The sequence below is a fragment of the Colletotrichum chrysophilum genome, assembly GCF_026319265.1.
Source record: "Colletotrichum chrysophilum strain AFK26 chromosome Unknown scaffold_96, whole genome shotgun sequence".
NCBI lineage: Eukaryota > Fungi > Ascomycota > Sordariomycetes > Glomerellales > Glomerellaceae > Colletotrichum > Colletotrichum chrysophilum.
This window is the reverse complement of record NW_026517383.1, coordinates 1-24,334: the sequence shown is the minus strand read 5'-3', so window position 1 is coordinate 24,334 and position 24,334 is coordinate 1. Positions and strand designations below refer to the sequence as shown.

At 53.1% G+C, this 24,334-nt stretch overlaps 10 protein-coding genes across 10 annotated transcripts; 6 read left to right on the top strand and 4 right to left on the bottom strand.

The window, feature by feature from the left end:
• Nucleotides 1–688: 688 nt before the first annotated feature.
• TRM8 (tRNA (guanine-N(7)-)-methyltransferase (tRNA(m7G46)-methyltransferase)) lies at nt 689–1,499 on the top strand (the record flags this gene model as incomplete). The annotated part of the gene is made up of 2 exons (XM_053182422.1): nt 689–962; nt 1,012–1,499. 2 exons carry the CDS (start codon nt 689–691, stop codon nt 1,497–1,499), a joined length of 762 nt encoding a protein of 253 aa, XP_053033602.1.
• Nucleotides 1,500–2,047: 548 nt separating this feature from the next.
• On the top strand, nt 2,048–5,671 carry COL26b_009702 (uncharacterized protein; the record flags this gene model as incomplete). Its single annotated transcript, XM_053182421.1, has 1 exon — nt 2,048–5,671. One exon carries the CDS (start codon nt 2,048–2,050, stop codon nt 5,669–5,671), a length of 3,624 nt encoding a protein of 1,207 aa, XP_053033601.1.
• Nucleotides 5,672–8,344: 2,673 nt separating this feature from the next.
• COL26b_009701 (uncharacterized protein) lies at nt 8,345–8,867 on the top strand (the record flags this gene model as incomplete). Its single annotated transcript, XM_053182420.1, has 2 exons — nt 8,345–8,537; nt 8,689–8,867. 2 exons carry the CDS (start codon nt 8,345–8,347, stop codon nt 8,865–8,867), a joined length of 372 nt encoding a protein of 123 aa, XP_053033600.1.
• Nucleotides 8,868–9,291: 424 nt separating this feature from the next.
• COL26b_009700 (uncharacterized protein) lies at nt 9,292–10,067 on the top strand (the record flags this gene model as incomplete). The annotated part of the gene is made up of 2 exons (XM_053182419.1): nt 9,292–9,334; nt 9,583–10,067. 2 exons carry the CDS (start codon nt 9,292–9,294, stop codon nt 10,065–10,067), a joined length of 528 nt encoding a protein of 175 aa, XP_053033599.1.
• A 527-nt stretch (nt 10,068–10,594) lies between these two features.
• On the bottom strand, nt 10,595–11,401 carry COL26b_009699 (uncharacterized protein; the record flags this gene model as incomplete). Its single annotated transcript, XM_053182418.1, has 2 exons — nt 10,595–10,757; nt 10,860–11,401. The coding sequence occupies 2 exons, from the start codon at nt 11,399–11,401 to the stop codon at nt 10,595–10,597; spliced, it is 705 nt and encodes a 234-aa protein (XP_053033598.1).
• A 1,683-nt stretch (nt 11,402–13,084) lies between these two features.
• Nucleotides 13,085–14,233, top strand: COL26b_009698 (uncharacterized protein; the record flags this gene model as incomplete). Its single annotated transcript, XM_053182417.1, has 3 exons — nt 13,085–13,209; nt 13,266–14,047; nt 14,103–14,233. 3 exons carry the CDS (start codon nt 13,085–13,087, stop codon nt 14,231–14,233), a joined length of 1,038 nt encoding a protein of 345 aa, XP_053033597.1.
• Nucleotides 14,234–14,555: 322 nt separating this feature from the next.
• COL26b_009697 (uncharacterized protein) lies at nt 14,556–15,714 on the bottom strand (the record flags this gene model as incomplete). The annotated part of the gene is made up of 3 exons (XM_053182416.1): nt 14,556–14,850; nt 14,950–15,286; nt 15,363–15,714. 3 exons carry the CDS (start codon nt 15,712–15,714, stop codon nt 14,556–14,558), a joined length of 984 nt encoding a protein of 327 aa, XP_053033596.1.
• A 468-nt stretch (nt 15,715–16,182) lies between these two features.
• Nucleotides 16,183–17,348, top strand: COL26b_009696 (uncharacterized protein; the record flags this gene model as incomplete). Its single annotated transcript, XM_053182415.1, has 2 exons — nt 16,183–16,219; nt 16,288–17,348. 2 exons carry the CDS (start codon nt 16,183–16,185, stop codon nt 17,346–17,348), a joined length of 1,098 nt encoding a protein of 365 aa, XP_053033595.1.
• Nucleotides 17,349–17,735: 387 nt separating this feature from the next.
• COL26b_009695 (uncharacterized protein) lies at nt 17,736–18,364 on the bottom strand (the record flags this gene model as incomplete). Its single annotated transcript, XM_053182414.1, has 2 exons — nt 17,736–18,183; nt 18,321–18,364. The coding sequence occupies 2 exons, from the start codon at nt 18,362–18,364 to the stop codon at nt 17,736–17,738; spliced, it is 492 nt and encodes a 163-aa protein (XP_053033594.1).
• Nucleotides 18,365–22,581: 4,217 nt separating this feature from the next.
• Nucleotides 22,582–23,531, bottom strand: COL26b_009694 (uncharacterized protein; the record flags this gene model as incomplete). Its single annotated transcript, XM_053182413.1, has 3 exons — nt 22,582–22,596; nt 22,745–23,271; nt 23,342–23,531. 3 exons carry the CDS (start codon nt 23,529–23,531, stop codon nt 22,582–22,584), a joined length of 732 nt encoding a protein of 243 aa, XP_053033593.1.
• Nucleotides 23,532–24,334: the final 803 nt, after the last annotated feature.

Sequence of the window (24,334 nt, the reverse complement as noted above, 5' to 3'; positions counted from 1 at the left end):
GAGATGTCACGTCAGACCCAAGGGAGCGGAGAACGCGCTTGCGTGAGCATGGGTTAGCCGGTGCCTCCGTGATGAAGTATAGCCCAGGTGGCTACCTAGGCACCTTAATGACCGACCAGCAGCAACTGCGACACTGGAGGTATGGATAAGTGCGTTCCTCTTTCCCCAGCTTGGTAAGTGCCTTCAGCGCGCATCCGTTGTAGGTACACCATCTTCAGGGGGTGGGTGTGTGACCGCCTTCCGTTTGCGATACCCCACTACCTACGAACCCCCCCTCCATGGACATCGTACTGTACCACGAATTGCATCGCAATTTTCTGCCTGACGCCTTTTCCCTCTTCTTTTTCTTCGCTCTCTCTATACTTATTTCCTTCCTGTGACACCCGGTTCAAAAGACCCAAACCCCACGTCCTTCGCGAATCTTATAAGCCCAATTCGAAGAGACTTGCGACATCGAAACATTCTCCCACAAGCACCTCACAAATTCCCAACCGCGGAGCGAAAACGACAAAATGGGCAAAGTGACGCACAAACCAAAGAGCCAGAAACGCGAAGACTATCGCAATGCGCGCAGCCAAGAAGGCGTGCTCGAGTTGCCCAAAAAAAAGTTCTACCGGCAAAGAGCTCATGCGAACCCCTTCTCAGATCATCAATTAGTCTAGTTGAGTCGCACAACGGTCCGCTGCCCATGGACAATGATACTAATTGCATGTTGCATGTCAGCCCAGTTGGTCCGAATGAGATGGACTGGACTCAATACTATCCCGCATTCACCGTCCAAGAAGACCACCCCTTGGTATCCAAACCCGTGGCAGCGACATCCCTCGACACAGATACTCAGGCCATTTCAACAAACCAAACGAGTCGTATGCGGAAGGATGTCGAGGTTGTTGACATTGGCTGTGGGTTTGGAGGGTTGCTTGTGGCCCTGGCACCCCTCTTGCCAGACACACTGGTTCTTGGTATGTGGATAACGCACGCCTTTAGTTGTTGGTTGACTGACTTGGGCAGGCCTCGAGATTCGGACCTCGGTCACAGAGTACGTACAGGAGCGGATCAGAGCGCTTCGCGCGCAGAACGAGGACACTGGACTCTACCAGAATATCAGCTGCCTCAGGGCCAACAGCATGAAGTTCCTACCCAATTTCTTCCAAAAGGCACAGCTTTCCAAGATCTTCATTTGCTTTCCGGACCCTCACTTCAAAGCCCGGAAACACAAGGCCAGGATCGTTTCGACCACGCTCAACTCAGAGTATGCTTTTGCGCTGCGGCCTGGCGGCATAGTGTACACCATTACAGACGTCGAGCCCCTGCACCAGTGGATGGTAGAGCACTTCGGCGCCCATCCATCTTTCGAGCGTATACCCGAGGAAGAGCAGGAAGCGGACGAGTGCGTCAAGGTCATGAGGTCAGAAACGGAGGAGGGAAAGAAAGTGGCGCGGAATCAAGGCCAGAAGCATGTTGCCCTCTTCCGCAGAAAGGAAGACCCGGCCTGGTAATTGGTAATGGCGTTAAAAACGAGGATGGGCGACGGATTCTGGGCAGGGCGCAACAGGCACAGCCCTGAATGCCAAACATTTTCATTGATACCCAAGAGGAGCGTCATACTAGGTTCCATCTCTGGTTGATACGGATGGTTCATCCGCATTGTACGAGTGATTTCTTTATAAAATACTCTCGCGGATTACATATTCATGTCAAGGTACCGGTCGCAAAGCTTCGTTGGGCACGGACCCATTCGGCCACATGCATATTCCATTACAGTGCTACCTAGCGCTCTATTCGTAAGGCGGACAGGCATCTTGCAGCGATGTGCTGGTCAGGGGACAAGATATGCACGCAGTTGAGGTAACCTGAAAGGTACTTCAACCTTACCTAGGCATTGCACCGCACCTCGACATCGTCTCCACGTGTCGATTTGGACGTCCGCGTACCCCCTAATCGATAACAGGCTCGTTCGTCAACAAACACAGCTCCGGAAGCACCGCAAATATCAACATCGAACGATGTAGCGACGACACGCTGCCTTTCGATACCAATCTGGACTATGGCCCTGCAAGGAAGAGACCTGATCCTTGCCGCCATCACATGCTTCATTGCCTGGGGCTACGCCGTCAGTTGGGCGCCGACGTTGCGATGGATCGGATATGCCCTCTTGGGAGGAGCTCTTCTGACCGTCGCTTCGATTCTAGCAGTCATTTTCCTCACGTCCCGAGGTTCTAGACGAAGCTTCCGTCATCGATCACCTCGTCCGCAGGGGCCCGCCTTCATTGCGCCGAAAGCCTGGTCTCGCGAAGTTGCCGACCTCTATACACGCCATTCCTACTCGAAAGTTTCCCTCGACCCCGATTCGCCCCGAATATCCGAAGCTCTTGACCATCTTCTCGGTCTTATCGTTCGGGACTTTGTCACCTCGTGGTACTCCAACATCAGCAAAAACCCCATTTTTGCAAACCAAGTGGACAAAGCTATCCGCGATGCTCTTATCAACATCAGAGAGAGGCTGTTGGAGCTTGATCTGGTGGACATTGTCACCACTCGTGTTGTCCCAATGCTAACGGCTCACTTCCGCGACTTCTACGATGCCGAACGCTCGGTTCGGGGGAGGAAGCTCAACCGATCCGTGACGGAATCAGAGGAGTTGGACTTGGCAATTGCTTCCAAATACAAGGATGGAAAATTACACCCTGCCGCATCGTTGTCGTTTCCCGATACCAAGCTCGTTCAGCAAGATTATCTTCGAGAAATGGTTTCTGGCATCTTGCCCAAGGTCCTCCCCCCTAATATGCTCGCCAGTCGCGCCGTCTCCACCATAATTCGAGAAATTGTCGCATGCGCTGTGCTGTTTCCCGTGCTTCAGATGTTGGCCGAACCCGATACATGGAATCAAGTTATGGAAAATTATGGTCGATCTATGTTGCAGGACCGGTCAACCGTCCGTAAGCTCAGGGCTGCGCTGGATCAGCATGCTTCGCCAACCCCGAGGGCGGGCAAAGCCGCAATTATACCACGACTTTCGCCCACCGACAGTGAACGAAAGTTTGAAAAGTTCATCCGCGCCATAAGAAAAGTAAACAATCTTTCGGAGGCGAGGCGCCTGAGAAGCGAGGTGGCTAGTCAACTAAAACGAGATTCGTTAGAAGACAACCAGGACCAGGTGTATCTCCGCCGGCTGGAAATGGGTAAGAGGCTGTTGGACCAGCGCGTTCAAGTGCTCGCGGCGGGAGGAGACAGACGCAACGCAGCCGCCTTACCTCCTCGCCCCGCAGGCAATACCAAGGCGGTGTCAAAACTTGAGCATGCCTCTTTGGTGGAGCTGCTCCGAGATGCATCAGGGTTGTCTTACTTCATGGAGTTTATGGATCGTCATCGCATGATGCCTCTCGTTCAGTTCTGGCTGGTGGTTGATGGCTTCCGCAACCCGTTGGAGGATGAAGGTCAGGACGACGAGCAGCTCCCATTGAATCTGTCCATGTGGACCGATTCTGATCGCCTAGACCTGGCGCAAATCGACCATGCGTACTTGGCTAAGGCTGAATTGAAGGTGTCGCAGTCCACTCGGGACGAAGTTCGGGCTTTTCTGAACGCCGGCAAGTCGGCTACTGCAGAGCAGTACTACAAAGCCCGGCGAGCCATCTTGAGAGCGCAAACAGCGGTCTTGGAGAGGATGCAAGCACAATTTTTTCAATCTTTCAAGAAGTCTGACCTCTTTTACAAGTGCTTGGCAGCCGAAGAAGCATCTGCAGCTATCACTGCTGTCCCTCCAGTTGAGCCGTCCTCGTCGGTGGCCCATCCGCCTATACACCGAAGTTCCCAATCATACCAGTCCAAGCCGAATGCGGTTGCAAGACTTGCACCGAGATTAACACGTCCGACGACGAAGCGAGCCGGATCTGCGTCGGATCTGAGGATCTCCAACGTTAACGGCGGCGGTCTCGACCCGGCAACGGCACAGCGACGCTCTCTAGACGACGACTCACCAACCCCGTTGTTTGACGATGAAGACTTTGAGCATGACAACATGATGGACTCGGTGCAGAGTCTGGACCAGGAAGCCAGCAATCCTATTCCCGATACCACTGTGGTTCAAGCTATGGAAGAAGCTCTAAATAACATCATGGAAGATAACCGACCTCAAACAGCCGAAGAATTCCGGGCGTCATTATTTGGGGCTGAAGATGCAGGCTCAAGCCTCTTCTCTGGCGATAATGATTCCCATCGAGGATCACTCGACGTGTCGAGGCCGGCACAGTCGTCCAAGGAAGCCGAGAGACCGAGTTTGTCATCTTTGGGCCTCGTAAGCGCCGCATCTCGAATAGGAGTTTTCGTTGACGATGATCTCTTCGGAGATGAGGACAAGTATCTTTCTGACGAGCAGGATGACGATGGCGGAGGTAAACAGATGGATGTGGAGGACGAAGTTCACGAAGCCGCGCCCGGAGACCTGGGCCTGGCGGAAGCTATCACAGCGCTGTCTAACGACATTGATCGCCTTGTAGCGCAAGATGCCATCGTCGAATCTCTTACGAAGAAGGCCGAACTCACGAACAACACAGCCGAATTACGTATTCTAAGGAAGTCCAAAGCAAGTCTGCAGCGCGAAATTCGGCGTAAAGAGTTGCAGAGACAGCAGTACGTAGTACAGGAAAGCGACAACAGCCTCTACGGCCGCTCCACGATCAAGATCAAAGCCATTCAGGTGGGGCGTGAAGACGACGGCAGGGAGTTCGCTCTCTATGTAATCGAGGTACAGCGGGATGCTGGAGAGAAGATGCCGGCAGCGACATGGATCATCACTCGGCGATATAGCGAGTTCCATGAACTACACCAAAAGCTCCGGTCGAGGTATCCATCCGTTCGCAACCTCGATTTTCCCAGACGACGAATGGTCATGAAGTTTCAGAGCGAGTTTCTGCGCAAAAGACGGGCTGCGTTGGAGCAGTATCTTCGCGAACTCTTGATGCTACCGGAAGTTTGCCGGAGCCGTGATCTACGAGCGTTCTTGTCTCAAAGCGTGATTGCTCAGGGTCAAGATCTAGTGGACCGCGAGGACAAGAAAGACATGATAACGCGATTATACGACTCAGTTACGGACGGTGTGGAGGATATCCTTGGCAATATTCCAGTCCTGGATCAACTTTCGCTAGCCGGCCAGAACCTGATTGCAGCAGCGACCAACCAGTTGAACGCAATGCCCCTACCAGTCAATGAAGATGGCGTCAATGCGGCCGAGGCCGAGGCCGAGTTGAATGCTTTCGAGAACAAGGAGCTGGAATCTTTTATCAAGCCTATTTGCGACATTTTCCTGGAGGTATTCGAGCTCAATCGAGGCAACAACTGGTTGCGCGGTCGGGCAGTCGTTGTGGTCCTCCAGCAACTACTCGGGGGTACCATAGAACGCAAAGTACGTGACAACGTCAAAATGCTGGTTCAAGAGGACGCGATTCTTAAGTATATTGCCCTGCTCCAAGACAGCATGTGGCCCGGTGGACAAATGAATAAGAATAAGCTGCCAAGGACAGCAGCAGAAAAGAAGCAGACACGCACAGAAGCCAGTCTGATGCTAGCAACACTTGTACCAGACCTGGCAGGCAGTGTGGTCGGTAGAGTCAATGCCCAAGCAGCCAGCCGACGTGTTTTTGCAACCTTTAATAATTCAAGACTCAAGTAAGTAGCTGTTCTGACAGCTTTTGGTTGCAATGGGCTAACTACATGTCAGCGCTCACTTAGCTTTTACTTTCATGGACGAGTTTGTGGAGATTTTGTTTGGCTGATGTGGGCGTGTGAGCCATTTTCTTTACCTTCTCGGGGACCGGAACAGGGAGGTACTCTTTTCCTCGTCTTAATTGGGGGCAATGGGCATATAGAATGGCGTCTTTGGCGCCCTAAACTTATGAGCTGGCGGGTATTGGGGGCGGTGCATCTTGCTGCATAGAAGCGGGTGTTAAGGATCAACTTGGTACAGGGCGACTCGCTGATGGCAGGCGGGCGAGATGGACCAAGGGGCATTGCAATGTGCGATGCTGGGTGGCGATCGGCCGAGTATCAAGATAAGGGAGAAGACCAGTAAGAAGAACGCTTTGTGACTGGGCGAGTAATGATAGTAACAAAACAACATCCCAAACCCGTGAGAAAACCCGATGTGTACATAACGACGCCAGTCAACCACGGATTGACTGAACGGCGGTCAGAATAAAGTCAATTAGGTATGCTTCTCCACGAGGCTGCAACGAGGGCAGAACAAGGGATGATCGATCCCCTGTGAAAGATCGCGGTCTACTAGGTGACAAGGGAAAAGCTTGCGAGTTTCGCAATTGGCTCAACGACGGCCCCAAGATCCCAAAAGATGCTTGAAACAGTCGGGTGGGCATCGCAAACATTCTTGGTCAGGCTTTTGTCACTCAGGAGAAGCTGAAAATGGACCTTTTTTGACTCTTTGAGAGTAGTACTGACTAAAATACCCAGCAACCTGCTACCCACATCAATGCGACACGACAACCCGAGATCCGAGAGAGCGTCGTATCATCTTCTTTCGAAAGTCCGATCGTGGAGGTGACGATTCCTTTGCAAAGCGATTTAGCACCTTGAACCTCCGGTTTGTAAGGTGCTTCAAAGGTCAGATTAACAGCATCAAGAAGGTTGATGATGATCAGACTCGGGGACCGGTGAAACCACAGGGGGTACTTCGAATGCATATCCGGCGGGCTCTGGGTAAGAAGCAGAAAGGCCAACGCCATTGCTGCTTAGACATGGTCAATACAAGTACCCTGCAGTTTGCAAGGCTTATCAAATTAGCAAGATCTCACAGCCCGCAACCGTCTCCTCATTACATCGATAGCAATCGTTGACAGACGTTATTAGGTCTCTTCCCTGAATTTGTATCCGGTGTCTGAGCGGGCTTCTTGATCGATCCTGACCTCAAGATGACAGTTACTTGACAAGTCGACAGGTATCGCTGGTCAGCTTATTTTGACGAGTTACCTGTTATACCATTTACAACAGTAATTATTTTGTTTGGCTGGATGCTTGGGCGAAATTGACTGTCGACTGTTAGGATCCCCCCCTACCCCCCCCAAAAAAAAAAAAAAAAAAAAAAAAAAACCACCTTCCCGTCCCCCCTGCCCTTGAGAACTTAAGGCAGGTGCTCACTTGGTGAGGTGGAACGATGAACCAGTGGACGAACGACCTGGGGAGTCTAGGTAGCTCTTGTATGGAAGGTAAGGTAGGGAAGGTCCCTCATAGGCCAGGACATGCTTGACAGTGCCAGGGTATATCAGCTTGTCATTGGCTGTCTACGAGAAGGCCCCGCTGTGAAGCCCCAGAGCCGGGCAGCCTGCATGCTGTAGCTCCTGCTCCTCCTCCTTTCTCCTCGGTTGTGCAGACCACTGCAGCACTCCAGGAGCTCCTCCCCTCTTCAGCCCGAGCATGGCATGCATGCTTGACGCTCTTCGGTCGCTCCACTATCCCAATTTGTTTTTTCTTTTCTTTTTTTTCTTTCCCTTCTCTCTTCCTTCCCTTGTTGTCTACTCTCTCCTGCTCCTCCTCCTCCTCTTCGCATCCATAGCAAGGACCTCAGGACCTCAGGTCGCAAGGTCAGGCAGCTAAGGTACCTACCTATCTAGGTACCTATGAATTAGCTACAAATCCACACTTGATTGGATCTTCTTCCCCTAGTGCTTCGAGCCCTTACCGGGAACTCGATTACAGCACGAGATACCGTAGGTGAGCCAGCTGCGGCACTGCGGGCACCAGGAACCGTCAAGTACATTACATTAGCTTACCTGCTTCTCCTCCAACAGCTCCTACCCCATCCCTCACCTCACCTCATCTCCTCTTGACACCTACAACCGGCACCTTTCCCCCAAGGCGCACACACTACTGGGTACTCTGCTCACAGAGGTGCCCGACAACATTCCCTCTTCCGACCAATCGCTGCTCGACCGACCGGTGTAACGTCGATACTAGAACCCTTCATAACTTCTCCCCTCCCAGCCCAGCCCATCGTCTCGCTCCTGCATTTCCCTTCCGTCTTCCCCGTTTAGTCGGCGTTCGGAAACTGGCACGAATACGTCCGCGCTATTCCTTCCTGTCCTTCAATCACCTTTTTGCCTATAGGAGGTCGACCTGGAACATCACAAGTCGTTAATTCTCCACGTCATTGCCGCTTCTTGGACTCGGCCGTATCGTTGACACGCCTGTGGCAACTGCTACTGCGAATCTCGCTTGGCTGCTCTTCTACACGCGACAGACTCGACAAGGCATTCCCATCAAAATGACCGAAGTATCGTCTACCAGGTTGTACCTGGGGAATCTCCCGCGAACTGGTTAGTTCAACTTGGCCCAAATGCGTCTCGATGCATCGCGCTGTGGTAGCAAATCGCTAACCTATGCGCCTCTGGCCCCGCCAGCTACCAAAGCCGACGTCGAAGCACACTTCGCCACCCATGGCACCGGCGAAATAACTGAAATCAAGCTCATGAACGGCTTCGGCTTCATTGAATACAAAGATGCCATGGATGCCCGTGATGTAGTCCCAGGTAAGTGTCTCAACGCTGACGCAGTCTGGTCCCGTCACTTTCTTCATCGCTAATTCCTTGTCTGCCCAGCTTTCCGTATGTTCTCGCGCGTCGATACACTGCAATCTGCTTCTTCCGGTCCGGTCCGCTAACCATAGCATCGCATCAAAAGATGGATCCGACTTTATGGGCGAACGCTTGACAGTGCAATTTGCCCGTGGAACCCGGCATCGGGAGGGCGGTAATGGCGGCGGCTTTAACAACGAGCGCGCTCCCCCAAGGCCTCGTCGTACTCCCCATCGGATGCAGATCACGGGACTTCCCACCGATACCAGTTGGCAGGTCTGTTGAAATCTCTCCCCATTCTCTCAAGCCGGACACCTGGACTTTCCCCCTCTCCCCTTTGCTGGCGCGAGGCGCGTTGGTCGACCCTTTCACCGCGAGATGGACTTCCCGGCACGTTCTGCGGTTTTTGGCACACAGATACCTCCCCTCCTGCCGTCCTCATACCAGCGCGGACCATGCGGCTCGGATGGAACTCGCATTGCCGTGTCAGGACTGGTTCTATGTCGGCTTGGCCCTATCAGAACAAGGAAGGAAACCCTTGGGATGGCCGCCTCGACGATGGCTTTGTTCCCACCGCTGACTGGACGCTGTCTGGTCGTTGAACTCCGGACTTCCAACCCTCTTCGGCCCATGCCACAGCTCCTGGACACCAACTTACATGGACTCTGGATATAGGATCTCAAAGATTTTGCCCGTCAATCGAGTCTCGATGTCGTCTATTCTGAGACCGGCCGCGACGGCAATGGTCGAGGGTGAGTCAATTGCCACCTTTCCCGCGGTCTTGGCAAATACTAACTGAACTATACAGATTCGTTGAATTTGAGACCGCAGCCGACCTGAGAACTGCGGTCGAGAAGCTTGACGGCCGAGAATTCAAAGGAAATCGTGTCACCTGTGTTGCCGACGTGGGTTACCAATCTGTAAATGAAAATGCGCTGTCTGACTGAGCTGACGCACTTCATCAGACCCAACCCGATATGCCTCCTCGCGACATCCGCAGCGCGCGCTCACGTTCTCCTGGCGGACGTCGCCCTTACCCGCCTCCGATGGACGACTACGATAGGCGTGGCCCTCCACGAGGTTACAGCCCGCGCAGAGATGGATATCGTGACGGCTATCGTGAGCGCAGCCCTCGTCGAGAGTACTATGATGATCGCGCTCGATACCGATCCCCTCCTCGCCGCCCTATGGATGATTACCCTCCACCGCGAGGCCGCTATGACGACCCCTACCGTCGAGACTATCCTCCGCCACCCGATCCCTATGCCAACGGTAGACCCTACGACCGTCCTCCGAGAGACTTCCCTCCTCGAGATGGGGCGTACCCTCGTGATGGGTACCCTCGCGAGTATGACCGTGGTGGCCGTTACTGGTAACTCATCTCCTGCTCAAACACTTGCCTCAAAGGGGCTGTCCTTGACTCTGAATAGATCCTGGAGGCGCCCAAAACATGTTACAGTACAGAGACCGCATCCTCGCTTCTAGTTCGCATTGGACCATAAGGAAGGAAACGATGTGATTTGAATGGCGGTTGTTCGTGGGCCTGAAAAGCTGTTCTAAGTCTCCAAGCTTTCCAATCATGTAGGATGCGGGGATTGGGGGTAACAGAAAATGAAGTGTTGCGTCGCGGAAATCGAGATGGGAGTACCCAGAAGGAAATGTATATTGTACGATTACACGCATGGATATCCGACCAAAAAGAATGAATCCTTGCCTGCACCCCGTCACACCCTTCCACTTCGCTTATGCGATGATGAGTTGGGCCTAAACATCGAAGAGGATCACGGCGTTCGCATCGACAATGTGCATTTAATTGACAGCCAAATTCCCTGCCTACAAGTACCTGCCGTAGCAATTGAACCTTTCACCTTTGCTGGCTTAAACCGGAACGCCCCAACATACCCTCCATTATTGGATGTTCAGATGATACACTTTCGAAGCCTTCTTGCCGTCCCATCAAAACACGCTCCAAGCACAGAAACATGCATGCGCGTCTTCACCGTAGGGTAAGATTACGCCGTCTTCTTCCACTGGGTGTATACACCAATCAAACTGCTTACGGTGCCAGCGAGACCAACAATGCCATCGTCAAAATTGGCCCACGCCAAGGCGGAGGTGGGGACGGTCAAGTCGCAGAGGTCGGAAAGGAGCTGGAGGCGGCTACCAGCGCGTTCACTATAGTTTGATTAGCTTGAGCCGGCTTGCCAACGCGAAGAGGGCGCGAATTTTCACGTCCCAGAGACGGTTCTGAGGGGGGTTCATCTTGGGGATACTCACATGGCTATTCTCTTTGCCTCAACAACACCTTCACCTTCCTTCTTATCGACCTTGGCCTCCCGCTGCTGAAGACGGTAAAGGGTGTAGGATTGAGCAATGACACTGCAGATCAGACCAATGGCCCAGCAGCGATAGGCCTCCTTTTGAAGCTTCTTGGCACCCTCCCATTTCCTAATCCCAGCCGCGTCCAAAACGGTGGCGGCATCGAAGGTCAGATAGCCAGCATAGCCAAGCTGGCGACCGACAGCGGCGTAGCGGAGGACAGGGTCCATAGTTTTGGCATCGGAAGCAACGGCGGCAGCTTTGAAGTGCTCGACGTTTTTGCCTACGCGCATGATTTTGCGGGTGAGGCCAAATTGCTTCTTGATGGCATCCCAAGGAGCGATCTCAGTTTTGGAGCCATTGGTGCGAAACAAGTACCAGGCGTAGAAACGGGCGAAGTACTGGAGAGTGCGGAGGAGCTTGTCGCGACCGACAGTCGTGGCGACGAACTTTAGGTAGTGTGCGACGGAAGGATGGTAGATGACGGCGTCGGCAACCATTTTGGAGGCGGAAGGCAGAGTATCAAATCAGAAATTCGGGACAGGCGGTGACTTCGGAGGATGCGGCCAAATGCGGAGTGGATTTGATGGAGTTCGGTGGGCTTCGAATGGAGGCAACTGTTTAAGTCACGAAAATTGTTGTTGGCGATGGGAAACGTCGAGGTTCTGGCCGAAGCACGGGGGATGGGCACGGATAGTAAACTGGGCAGATCGACTGGCTGCTAGTGCAGCTGCCACATGCCGAGGTCCGCCAGCGAAACCGAGACATCAGCGAAGACTCCCAGCACAACGCGGCCGAGACGGGGGGTTTTTGCCGCGGGCTACTGTATGAAGCACGTAAGGGCACCATGTCCATGACCTTGAGCACGCTCAAGCGGGGGGGCACGTGAGCGCAAAATAGGGGCTTATCTAAGCTCGTTGGCTCGGCACCTGCGGCCCTGCGGGCGCTGCGCGGTGGACCAGTGAGTGTGGTCTTGGTCAGTTGTGGGGTTAAAGCTGGGGGAGTTGGGATAAACCCAAAGAGGCCGGCAGATGAGGAATCGCTTGCGCCTCAGGCGTCAACAAGTCAAAGGTTTGTTGGTCCTAACTCTTGTGTGTGTCGTGACTACTGCTCAGGGACCTCAAGCTCCACCTCCACTACGGAAGTAGGAATTACAATTACAATTACATACATAGCACAGAGCAATTACTGGCCTTTGTCAGCGTTCCGCACAGGTCCGGATGGGACCTTCTGGTCATAGTGCCGCATGCCTCCATAGTCCGGTCCACCGGACTTCGTACAGAGCGGGAGAATCAAGGACCGCGATGGGTTCCATCACTCTCGATGGAAAGAATAGAAACAGAGCGGAATTGTCAGATGCCAAAAGTATTGACCTAAACCAAGCTACAGGCACTTCACCACGTCCTCGTCGTAGCCATGGACAGCCCTGCCACCCTTAGCGTTTCTTTTCCCGCCACCCAAAAGTACTCCCTACCTACTATGGGACGGAAAAGAACCAACCAACCTACCGACAGATTACTCACTTACGTAGTCCACGAGAAATAGTAGTGAGAAACAAGGGTGCTTCTCGCTGCATACCGCGCCGAGGGTTTCCGAGAAATCCTCTGAGGCGCCTCGCGTCCCGTACCATTAGCGCCTTCATCCCCATGTCTCGGGTTCCCCTCGGCCGGTGGTGCTTGCGGTAGGCCCCACTTCGTCGTGGTGACTCGGGATCGTACGCGATAATAGGACGTAGCACCGTAGCCCTGCGATAGCCGTATGCCGAATTGAGGGGCACTGAGCTCTGAAGACGAGAGCTTCCGGCAACGCTGTCTGATGTTTTGTTCCAGACCCGGACTTACAAACACGGTCCATTTCCTCCAATTGCCACCTCATTTCTCCTTTCGCATTTCCTTCATTTCGTCACCTTCATCTACAACGTCTCCCCTCCTGTACCACACTCTCTTGCCGCATCGCACTCGCCATACTTTAACGTACGTATCGTCCTTCGGCTTAAGCCCGACCCCTCCATACCGTGCGCTCGTTGTTCTTTGTAACGTCCGTCGTGGACCACCACCTTCACAAGCCTCAATTACCACTAGAAAGCACTTCTCTCCTTTCTATCTTTTCTTCATGTCAACTCCCGGATGCTCACAATCTTGACCAAAGAACTGACGCGTCCAGTCACAGCCACCTAACCCATCATGTCGGCCTACACAACGAACGGCGGCGGCCAAGAAACCGAAAAGATCAACACCAACATTGTTACGCTGACTCGCTTCCTCACCGAAGAGCAAGCCAAACATAAGGAAGCCACCGGAGATTTCACGTAGGCCTTCAACTCCCACTTGCTCCGCTACGTTTGTCTTCTAACCATGCGCATAGACTTCTATGCCATGCCCTGCAGTTTTCCTTCAAGTCGATTGCCTACTACATCCGTCGAGCTACCCTAGTTAACCTGACTGGTCTGGCCGGTTCTTCCAACACCACTGGTGACGATCAAAAGAAGCTTGATGTCATCTCAAACGATCTCTTCATTGAGGCGATGAGATCGTCCGGCAAATGCGCTCTACTGGTCTCAGAGGAGGAGGAGGACGTTATCTTCTTCAACGACAGTACGGGCGCCCGTTATGCCGTCGCATGCGATCCCATTGACGGCTCCTCCAACCTGGATGCCGGTGTGTCCGTTGGCACCATTTTTGGTATCCACAAATTACAAGAGGGTTCAACTGGCACCAAGGAAGACATTCTGAAGCCTGGCACTGAGCTCCTGGCTGCCGGCTTCACCATGTACGGCGCGTCGGCTCAACTCGTCATTACTATGAGGGGCGGCACCGTGAATGGTTTCACGCTCGACAACGGTGTCGGCGAATTCATTCTTACCCATCCCGACATGAGACTGCCCAAGTCCCGCGCCATTTACTCGGTGAATGAGGGTAACTCGCTATACTGGGAGGATGGCACAAACAACTACTTCAATTCATTGAAGACACCCCAAGAAAACGGTAAACCGTACAGCGCTCGGTACATCGGCTCTATGGTGGCTGATGCCTACCGTACTCTGCTCTACGGAGGCGTATTTGCTTACCCGGCCGACAAGAAGAGCCCTAAAGGCAAACTTCGTATTCTTTACGAATGCGCACCAATGGCATTGGTATTTGAGAATGGTAAGTCTGAGCATCTCTATACCCTGCCCAGTTTCACTTCTAAACATTCTCGCAGCCGGTGGTCAAGCGGTCGACAGCAAGATGAGGAGAATGCTCGAGGTCGTGCCCGAACACATTCATGACCGAGCCGGTATCTTCATGGGCAGCTTTGATGAGGTTGAGAAGGTGAAGAAGTTCCACCAGTAACTGATTGGAACTCGCATTTGTCTCATCCCAACCAACGACACCGATTTTCATGACATTTAATGGATGCGAAATGACATTTTCTTCTTCTTTTTGACTGATGATTGATTCCCGTTGGAGGCGCTTTGGGCACCAGATTGGTTGTGTGGGTGGACGCGCGGTGGGCACAGAGGAAAAGGGGGCTGACTGGGGCGATCGTAAACTACCTCATCTAGGCAGGTTAGTCCATTCGGACCAGAGTATGTGGTCGTATTGGAAACTCCATATTGAGAAGAAATAATCTTCAGTTTGTGGTACCAATTTCTCAACATCACAGTATCCCGGGCTAGAATACCTTGGGAATCAGCTTCGGAGTGTTCTTCTTCCATTCCTGGTAGTCCTTGCGGTCTCCATAACGCTTGTCGTATTTCTTCTCGCTCAGGGGGATGCCCGAAACCTTTGTCAGGAGCAGGGCGACGAATGCTGGACTTGCAAACGACATTGCAGTTGCTAGTAGAGGCCCAGCAATGCCGCCGTAAAGACCTAGACTGGCTTGGACAGGCTTTGATACGATAATCCCGGCGGCGGCAGTTGCAATGCCAGTCCAGAGAGAAATTTCTCCAAAATAATTCGGATATTGGCTGATGTTGTGTTAGTCATGCCGTAGTTCGCTTTCCAACTGGTGCCACTCCTTTATGGGAGCAGAGATGGCAATGCTAATTGCGCAGTTCAAAACGTACCTGACAGTCCAAAGGCCGCGGGTCATGAACTGCTCGTCATGAAGCTTTTCCCTCTTTTCTCGCATCCACTTGCTCTTCTGCCAATCAGCTGTGATTTCGAACGCGAACCCGGCAACGTAGACGAGAATGCCGACGATGTCAGATATCTTGACGGGTGGCAACGCAGCGAACGAAGCTGCGGGAACGGAGTTGAGAGCTATCACAGGGAGTAGGCACAAGGAGACCCAGGTGGCTTGAGCAAAGAAAGCACCCGCAAATTTTGCGGGAGATTTCTTGATTTCATCGAAGCGAGAGTCGTGGCCGTCTTGCAGGATACGTTGGAATAGGTATGATCCCACTATAGATGCCGCGGTCAGATTAAAAAAAAAAAAAAAAACCTCACATCAAGCCACGGAAGATGTGTGTAAACTTACGTCGTACAGCCCAAAACACGACGGCACCACTCAGAGCAACCTGTCGCCAGTTCAGAGCTCCGAGTCTACCAGGGTTGGTGAACGGAGCGAAAAGACTCGGCAACGGAGTAGACACGTTGGCTGCCGTAGACGAGAATGTGGTGCGCAACGAGGGCAGATACAGGCTGAGAGCAGTTACGGACAGAAACGTCAGGGAGCCGGAAAAGTCATAAAAGCGTTCATTCTGTGCGACAATGGAGGGGATCGCGAAAGCAAATTGGATCGCGTATGCGGCGGAGACTGAGGGAACCAAAGTCCGTAGCAAGGGATTTTTGAAGTTGGTGAGATGGAGAAGCGATTGTAGTAGAGTCATGGCGACTACCGTTCTTCAGTGGAAATAATCCTGAGAGAGCCAGGAAGTCGTGGGGAAAACGATGGGTCACTCAATTGTCGACAGCAGCGAAGTTGGGGGCATTCTTGTATCAGCCGTACATATTTGTAGAGATGCGTTCGGCCGGGGGATGGGATGCTACCTTATTGAATGACGACATGACCTTGACAGGGCCGGGACGAGAACGGCCCAAGCTCCGATGCTGGAATGCACAGGCTTCCGGTTGCCGATGCAGGACTTTCGGTGCAGATGCTCACCGAGTGATAAGATAGAGTACCCCGAGAAGCCCCATGTTGGGTGCCCCGCTGGTGCCCCGCGGTCGGAGGTGCAGAGAAATTAATCATCCTGCCCTCCTCCTAAACCCCTCTGTTGCACTCAACACTGAAACCACAGGCAAACGGCCCAGCTCACATCGCGTCTCAATAACTGATTAGTCCTTGAAATACAGCAATGTCTTCTCCCAAGCAGATATTCATTGCCATTATCGGTACGAGCATCCCTTCACACCACCTCGGAAAAGAACATCATCTAAACGTTTCTTGGCATGCGATATAGGCGCTGGCGGGGTTGGAAAGTGCTTCCTCTCCCAACTCGAGGCGCTAGCTGCGAGACGACCCTCCCCAAAGCTCAGCCTATGCTATATTTCAACCAGCAAAAAGGCTCTGTACGACCACAGCTACTCTGCCATCCCCATTACTGGCGTCACCGAGAAACTCTCCGCCGCTTCGCAGGCTCCGCCCCCTCTTTCCCAGCTCGCTGAGTATCTTGCTGCCGCTCCCGCCAAGGTCGTCCTTGTCGACAACACCAGTTCCCAAGATGTCGCCGATGCCTACCCGGTCTTCCTTGGTCGTGGTATCAGCGTTGTCACCCCCAACAAGAAGGCGTTCTCGGGCTCCTACAAGCTGTGGCAAGATATTTTCTCCGCAGCGTCGACATCTGGCGCCAAAGTCTACCACGAGTCATCTGTCGGTGCGGGCCTGCCCGTCATCTCGACTCTGAAAGATCTGGTGGAGACTGGTGACCGTGTTACGAAGATTGAGGGCGTCTTCAGCGGCACCATGTCCTTCCTGTTCAACTCTTTTGCTCCTGTATCAGGCTCCGGGGGCAAGTGGTCCGCCGAGGTGGCCAAGGCGAAGCAGCTAGGCTACACGGAGCCGGATCCGAGAGACGATCTTAATGGACTCGATGTCGCCCGGAAGCTCACCATTCTTGCAAGACTGGCTGGACTGCCAGTGGAATCCCCGACTTCATTCCCCGTTGAGAGTCTGATCCCCAAGGAACTCGAGTCATGCTCGAGCGGTGACGAGTTCTTGCAGAAGCTTCCAGCATTTGACAGTCAGATGGAGGAGACCAAGGCAGCCGCAGAGAGCCAAGGCAAGGTTGTGCGCTTCGTAGGCAGCATTGACGTTGCTTCCAAGCAGGTCAAGGTTGGTCTGGAGCAGTTCGACGCATCTCATCCCATAGCCGCGCTTAAGGGCAGCGACAACATCATCAGCTTTTACACGGAGAGGTATGGTAGCAACCCACTAATTATCCAGGGTGCCGGCGCTGGTGGTGATGTGACGGCTATGGGTGTGACAGGCGATTTGATCAAGGTTATAGGTCAGATTGTATGAAGCGCTCATCAAGGTAGCTTTAGAACAGAAAGATGGACAGCCATAGCGCTGTAACAAAATGTCATCAAGTACATAAACGAATGCACCACGAGTTGTGATTGTATTCTCCATGAAGCATGGCTGGCGCCGGATATGGAGTCCATGATCACGGGAGGTCATTTACCCTATCCACAAATCCAGCTAAGCCACGACGACTGGGCCCCGGGAGGACGCGCAGCAGCACGCACGGCGGCATGGTCCTTTTCGAATGATAGCTCTGATCCTGGTGACGTGGGTCTGTCGCTAATGGCGGCGAGATGTGCAACAGTCAGGGTGAAATCTCCCTCCTGCTCTCCAAAAAAGCTGACACTTTATCAGCAAAAAGGCGATAAAATGATGGGTATTGCATTACCTTCGCATCATGAAACTGATTCTCTTAATACTGGATAAGTCCAGCGGCTTGGCATCAAGCTTGGGTTTGCCCCTGTATGTGGGTTTGAAGTCGCTCCAGAGGATTTTCACGTCGCCAGTATCACAGACGAAGTCGTACTCCCAGCTGATTGTGCTCTGGTCGCGGCCATCGTCCCGGGGAGGCAGGATCTCGTCCTTGACAGTAAGAGTGTACTTTTTGGAGTCGCTCTCAAGGATTCTGATGACGAAACCATCATACTGCCTCAAATCCAGATGGAGTGTACCAAGAGTCCTCTGAGACGCGAATCCAGCTGCTCCGAGGGTGGTGATGTCTAGGTGACCAAAAAATCGAGCTTTCTCCGGCGATTCGCAGTGCATGTGAGACTGGCTCTTTCCGCCGCGGACTCGGTCGTCAGAATCAGTCCAGAGACTGGAATCCCAGGGACTAACAATATTGGTCAATCAGATGTCTCATGTGTTCCGCTATTTCAAGGGATGAGTGAATCATGAGAAGGGGTAAGGAAGCGGTGCGGGTTTCTCAACGCAATGGTCCCCGCACCGAATCTGGGCCAGAAAACCAACCTGTCGCCTCCATAGAGGTATAGCAACTTCCAGTCCGGTGCCATTGCGGTCGTTCTGGACTGCGTAGAGCCGGCGGTTGTTCAGCTGGTAAATGGAAATAATATGCGGATTCTATTCGGCGGGCTGCAAGAACGGCGAATGGCAAGAAAGTATTTGGGCGGTTTGGAGTGTCCGCGGTTCGGCGGGGGTGATTGGGAAGTAGGGATACTTCCTGGGCCGCATCCAATCACCTATGCCTCGACATAAATCCAAACAGTTTTTTGAGGGATTGAAGATGTTTCGCTGGAAGCTTGCAAGCTTGCTTGCAGATGGCGGGAAAACGTAAGCCAAGTGGAGCCCGGGCTAATTTCATCACCAACTAAGAAAGGTAAATGCAGGTACTCTGTCGAAGCTGCTATGTGGCACAGTGCCATGATTACCTAAGGTAATGTGCAGACCACAACTTATTGAAACACCAAGTGATCGACCAGGCTATATTCCCCAGCCGGGCGCGCAAACGGTGAGATAATGAGTGCAAAAAAACCTCGTCGTGACTTCGTGGCTGAGTTTCGAAGCATTTTGGTTCCGACCGAAATGGTGTTGCAGCTTCCCCACATCGAAAGTCGTCACTCTTTGCGTACCTCCACCTCCAGTATGCAAAGGGCTAATGTGGAAGGAAAGGAATTTGGACTTTGGACAAGTGGCTCGCATTAGGCGCCGATCTACCTGTGTCATGGCAATGTCTGAGAATGTGACTCTTGAGTCGTTATGGTCCTTGTTGAGGGAGGCCGCGCAAAGGCGCAGATAATATACAACCTCCTACGTAACCATCACGAGCTAATCATGTACGGCAATACCTTGGTCCCTACTCTTGAACATCCCCGCCGGAACAGATCCACAACGGCTAATGGTCGTCTTGAACACAAAAGAGACACGACACAACGCAAAGCGAGGTGCTTGTGGACGAGCATTATCCAGTGTGCCCGATCTTGACTACGAAGAAGGATGTTGACGCAGAAAGCATAACAAGTATGTCTGGGTAGCAGGAAATGCGGTACGGAGTGGTGCGATGCAGGTTGCATTGTTCTAGTCTTTCTATTTCGGAAGAGAGCCGGAGGCTTGGTGAGGCAAAAGCGCGTATCATTGTTCAGTTGGGTAAGGAAACCAAAACATAGTTTAACCAACGATAGCGACTCGTAAACAGGTAAGGTAGCGAATCCTCTTTCACGTCCAGCCCAACGCTATGATGACTGATCGCTTGTGGCGCAAGGTGACGGACGTCAGGCGGGCCTCAGACACCGCAGCTGGGAAGATCCATCACGGCGGGTAAAGTCATAGTGCGTAGGTAAGTGCGCTGGAAGAATACCTAGGGGACCTCCGCGATGTGTTTTAGCGCGTGAAGTCGAGTTTAATGGGGGCGGGCGTGCGTCTCGGTAGGCCGGTCCAGCGTCTGTGCTAAGCATTGCCGCATCGGCTCCGGTCTTGCTCAAGGATGGAATTAGCATCGGAAACTTAAAACCTCTGTAGGATTTGCGAACAGCCGGGTGATGTTGTGAGAGACCAGATAGGATGGACGGGATGAACCAGCATCGACCATGAGGAATTGCTGGTGGCCTCGACACGAATTAAGATCCCTCAGGGTTCCATTGCCCGCATGCAGCTCTGATGCGTTTTTGATCCTTGCACTGTCTACACCGGACGATAGCAACCAAACACAGGTAGCCTCGATCCAGTCAACAAGATAAAAGCACGAGGCATCAAACACAGCTTCGCAAAGTACTTGTCATATGTAAAGGGTACTCTGGATTGAAGACTCTGCTTTAGCGCCGGTGATGTGACGGTTAAGACCGACCAGCATGGTCCTCCCGCCCTCCGAACCGAGCCAGGCAGCACGGAGCAGAAGATACTGATGCAGACCTCTTGACTTCTTGAGATGGTGACGATGAGAATGAGTTCGAGCTGTATAGCCACTGAAGCCGCCGCTGACTGGGTATTCTTAACTCCGGCAACAGCCGGAGTCTAGGTCCGTCCCTCTCAGCCTTCCAGGAAGCACGCCCCCGTTTTCTCCGTGGCCCTACTGATTACCCGTCTACTCACGGGTCAAGTAACCTACCGAGGTAGCCTCCTAAGGTCCAAAGTTCCCCCGGCCACTGCACGGTGCCCTCCCCCTGTCCCATGTTATGTCCTCCACCTCACCCTCCCTTGCCAAGTGCCCCGTGGCGTCCATTTGTAACGTGTCTGTGTCCTATGCTAACTAGCGCCCCCGGTGACTTTCCGGCGAGTTTCCTAACGTCTGTCAATGGACAGCCGACAGGGAACCCTCCTTGTGTTACGTCGAAGTCGGGCTTGTAACCCAGGCCAGCATACAACTGACAGAAGCCGCTGGGACAGGAGGAGGATTAAATCTTGTGTAACGATGGTATCCTCGCCTGATTGAGCAGCAGACGCAGATGTGGGTGCAGCCAGGGTTGACAAGCGACTTGTAGCTGCAAATATTGCTGCCTCGTATGCACGCACATAGGTTGAACGAAGGTAGACCGGGAGAAAGGGGCCGAGAGGAATGTGTGTATGCATATGTGTAGTGTGCTGGCTATTACCTGAAGCGCACATCTCCATCGCCTCGTCGTACATGGATGCCCATGACTTTACCGAACGAAAGGACCGCGCAGCCGAGTGCCCCATCACATCATGTCATTTGTTAATCAACCCTGCAAGCTACAGTTGAACCTCGAGAGTCACAGAGGGCGAGCCCGCCAGCCTTCTTGACGAGGACGCCCGACTGTGCCCGCCTGCAACCCTGAGTGCTGGACCAAAAATGCGGCACGTACCCTATACAACAACCGGGTCTGCACGGACGAGGCAGAGGCAGTATCCGAATATCAAACAACATGGTCATATCCCGGGAGACTCATCCCTCCGCGCCATATGTTTTTTCATGTGTACGGGTTTCTGGTCATTCAAAGTCATGAGCATCCATCATTTCGTCTCATGGTCAACTCAATATCTCGTACCCCAACTTGTTTGCGCCCAGGCATGGCTGAGGTGGTCACTGAACATAGAGCTAGTGTGCCGCACCCGGCGCTCTCCACCCATGAGACCAGCCGTGCCCATCCCATCCCACCCATCACCTAGCATGTACTTTCCCTCCATCAAGCCTTCGAAGCCCAAACAATATCCAACACTGGTTGTGCCGTTACCCATGCTGTTGCGCTGTTCGTCTCTATCCGAGCAGAAGAAAGCCGACGCTCCATACAGACCCCTCGCATGCTGAGGCCTTGTCATTCCAAGCAAAGCCAAGGCTGTGAACAAAAAGTGCTGGTGTCTTCGAGGGGAAAAGGTACAAATTGAGGGGAAGCAGAAAGGGGCAGAGCCGGGTACGGTCTCCTCAGTGACGCGCCAAGCCAAGCCTTCATGGCCTCGCCTGTGGTCTGTACAGGGGCCCAAGTTGCGGCAGCAAGTCTGTCATTAAGTGTGAGTGGGAAGCATGTTGTTTCAATGCCTGTGTAACCTTCAGAGACGGCGCGAAGTGGTCGCTTTGCCCGGTGCAAGCACCCAGCGCCGCCTGTTTCTTTGCGCGGCGTGCTTTGTCAGCCAATGTGGTGGCTCAGGTGCCCTGGAATGGTGTCGGCCTAGGAGTTAAGCAGCATGGACTTTGGAAATCCTTATTCCGGGCGAGACTACGGCGAGACTTTTGTCGATTAACTCCGGTGGGATCGCCCCGGACGAACATGGAAACATTACCTTCTGTGGGGAGGGGACGTCCTTGTCTTTGACGCCCTTCCATTGTAAATCTTCATCCATCTCGCTACCCACGCCAAAGCAGAGGGCCTAAGGCTGTCCGGGCACACAAACACGCGCGCTTCGAGCAGGCGTTGATCATCATGCAGTAAGGGGGGGGATATTGGTTGACTGTAACTTGGTAAATTTTGTTGGACATGCTACTCTTGTGACATTCTTTCTTGTTTGGATTGTCGTTGAAGTTTCTAAACTGTCCACAACACAACGGAGTACCTAGCCAAATTGAAACGCCGCCGCCCGTTCCCAGTCATCATCTCCGCGTAAGGTCGAGCGCTTCGACCATTGCATGCAACCCTAAATGCTCCCGAACTCCTGGCCAAAGCCACCCTGCATATGTCAAGTAAATTCCAATATAGCTCGCTCGGCGGGATTTATCGAAAGATGAGTCGCATCCCGCTGCGACTTGGTTGTTCTTTTTTTTTTTTTTTTCCTTCTTCTCCTTTTCTCGCTAACACCCTCCACCAGGGGCCATTTTATTGTTGAATCATGCCTGGAGATCCTGGCATGGACAAAGGTGTAGTAGGGTACTCGTAGCCAGCGTCAGAACAGTTGGCCGAGTGGTCGAAAGAGTGAGAGAGCGGAGGAGTCTGCTCATCAACCCATCAGCACTGTGGATCGCGGGGAGGCAGATGCCGCATATAACTCACATCAGGGTTCGAGGGGTCGTAGGAGCCAGTTGCGTTCATGTCGACGCCGGAAATATAGCCGTAGTTCACGTAGGGGGAGAGGCCATCGTCGCTGGAGTAGGATTCGCGCTTGATGGCATCGTTGAAATGGTTCATTGGGGGTAGCGTTACCGGCACCGCTGCGGCCAAGTAACTAGGGTAGACCTCTGCAGTTGTCATGGGGTAAGGCTGAGTTGTGTACGAAGGAGCCAGGAGCATCTCTTCAGGGGGAGGGTAAGTCGAATAGGCGAAAAGAGGCGGAGTGTTTGATCTTTCACGACCGTCTTCGTAAGTTTGCGCGAAGAGAAGCTCGTCATCGGTGTGCATTGGGGGGGTAAATTGGCCCTGATTCATGGTCTTGGTTGGAATCGGCGTCTTTTGCGTCTTGGTGGAGGATTGCGACTGGCGCTTAGCACTCTTTGGCTGCGTCTGCTTCTCAGTGGTGACGGTCGAGCCTTCCTGTCCTGCGCGTCTCTCGAGGTCCTCGAGGCGTCTCTTGAGCTTCTTGCCTATGAATCTTTGTTAGGAGGAAAGTCTGTTGAGGTAGGGAATGACATGTATTCCATGATGTTGACGTACGATAGTTGCGCTGAGCGATGCGGTTCTGGATCCTCCGGCGTTCAGCGAGGTCGGAGATCTTGGTCCAGTCCTCGTCCGGGTTGGCAGAGCTACTGAATGCGCTGCTTGTGCCGTGACCTGAATAGGCCCTGGGTGCCGGGGCAGCAGGCGGGTAGGTGTATTGATGTTGAGACATGGTGAACATAGACATGGCGGGCGATGCTCTCGGGTTTTGGCTAGGACGAGGTTGTTGTTACAATGAAGGGATGTGCGATGTAGAAGACAGCCAGCAAGCAACCAGTTGTATGAAGACCAGTTGTACGAAGGAGGCTGAATGGAAGTGTTTCCAATCAAGTGTCGATATGGAGGAGTGAAGATATGTGGTTGAAAGACGAGCTGCTGGGTCAAGACACGATAGACGATGGAGAGGAAGGGAAGCTATTAAATAAAACCGGCCCAAGGCTTCGCTTGACTTCCAGTCCAGCCCAAGGAGAGTGACCGACGAGCTGGAGCAATGACATGGCAGCGGCAGCAAGAGACAGGGCTGGCGGGCGTGGTAGGCATTCGTTTGTAGTGGGTAGGTAGTGTACCTTAAGGTAGGTAGATAGGCGTACCTAGGGTGGGGTGTGCGAATAGGCATCCGCACCCGCACCCGCACCCGCAACCTGGGCGTGGTCCGGTCTGTTCTGGTGCGCCTGGTACAAGTCCCTACCCATGCAAGACGGTTAACCTGGGAGCTGTCTGTGTTGAGAGCTCGAGGCAGAGGGACAGGCAGAAGGGTACCACTGCCGTGGCCGGTAGGCTGTGGGAAGGATGAAGGGGGGAGGGGTGGCCTGTGGAAGGGTGTGTAGGGCACAGCAGAATACTATGTATGTAGGTGCTGTGCGGCAGAGGCAGGGTACCTCGTACCCAAGGCGTCCGCAGGATACGCAGTAGGTAGGTATGCGAATAGATACCAAGTAGAGAAGACTGAAGGGAACAGATGAAATTTGGGAGGGGGGGGGGGGGGGGGTG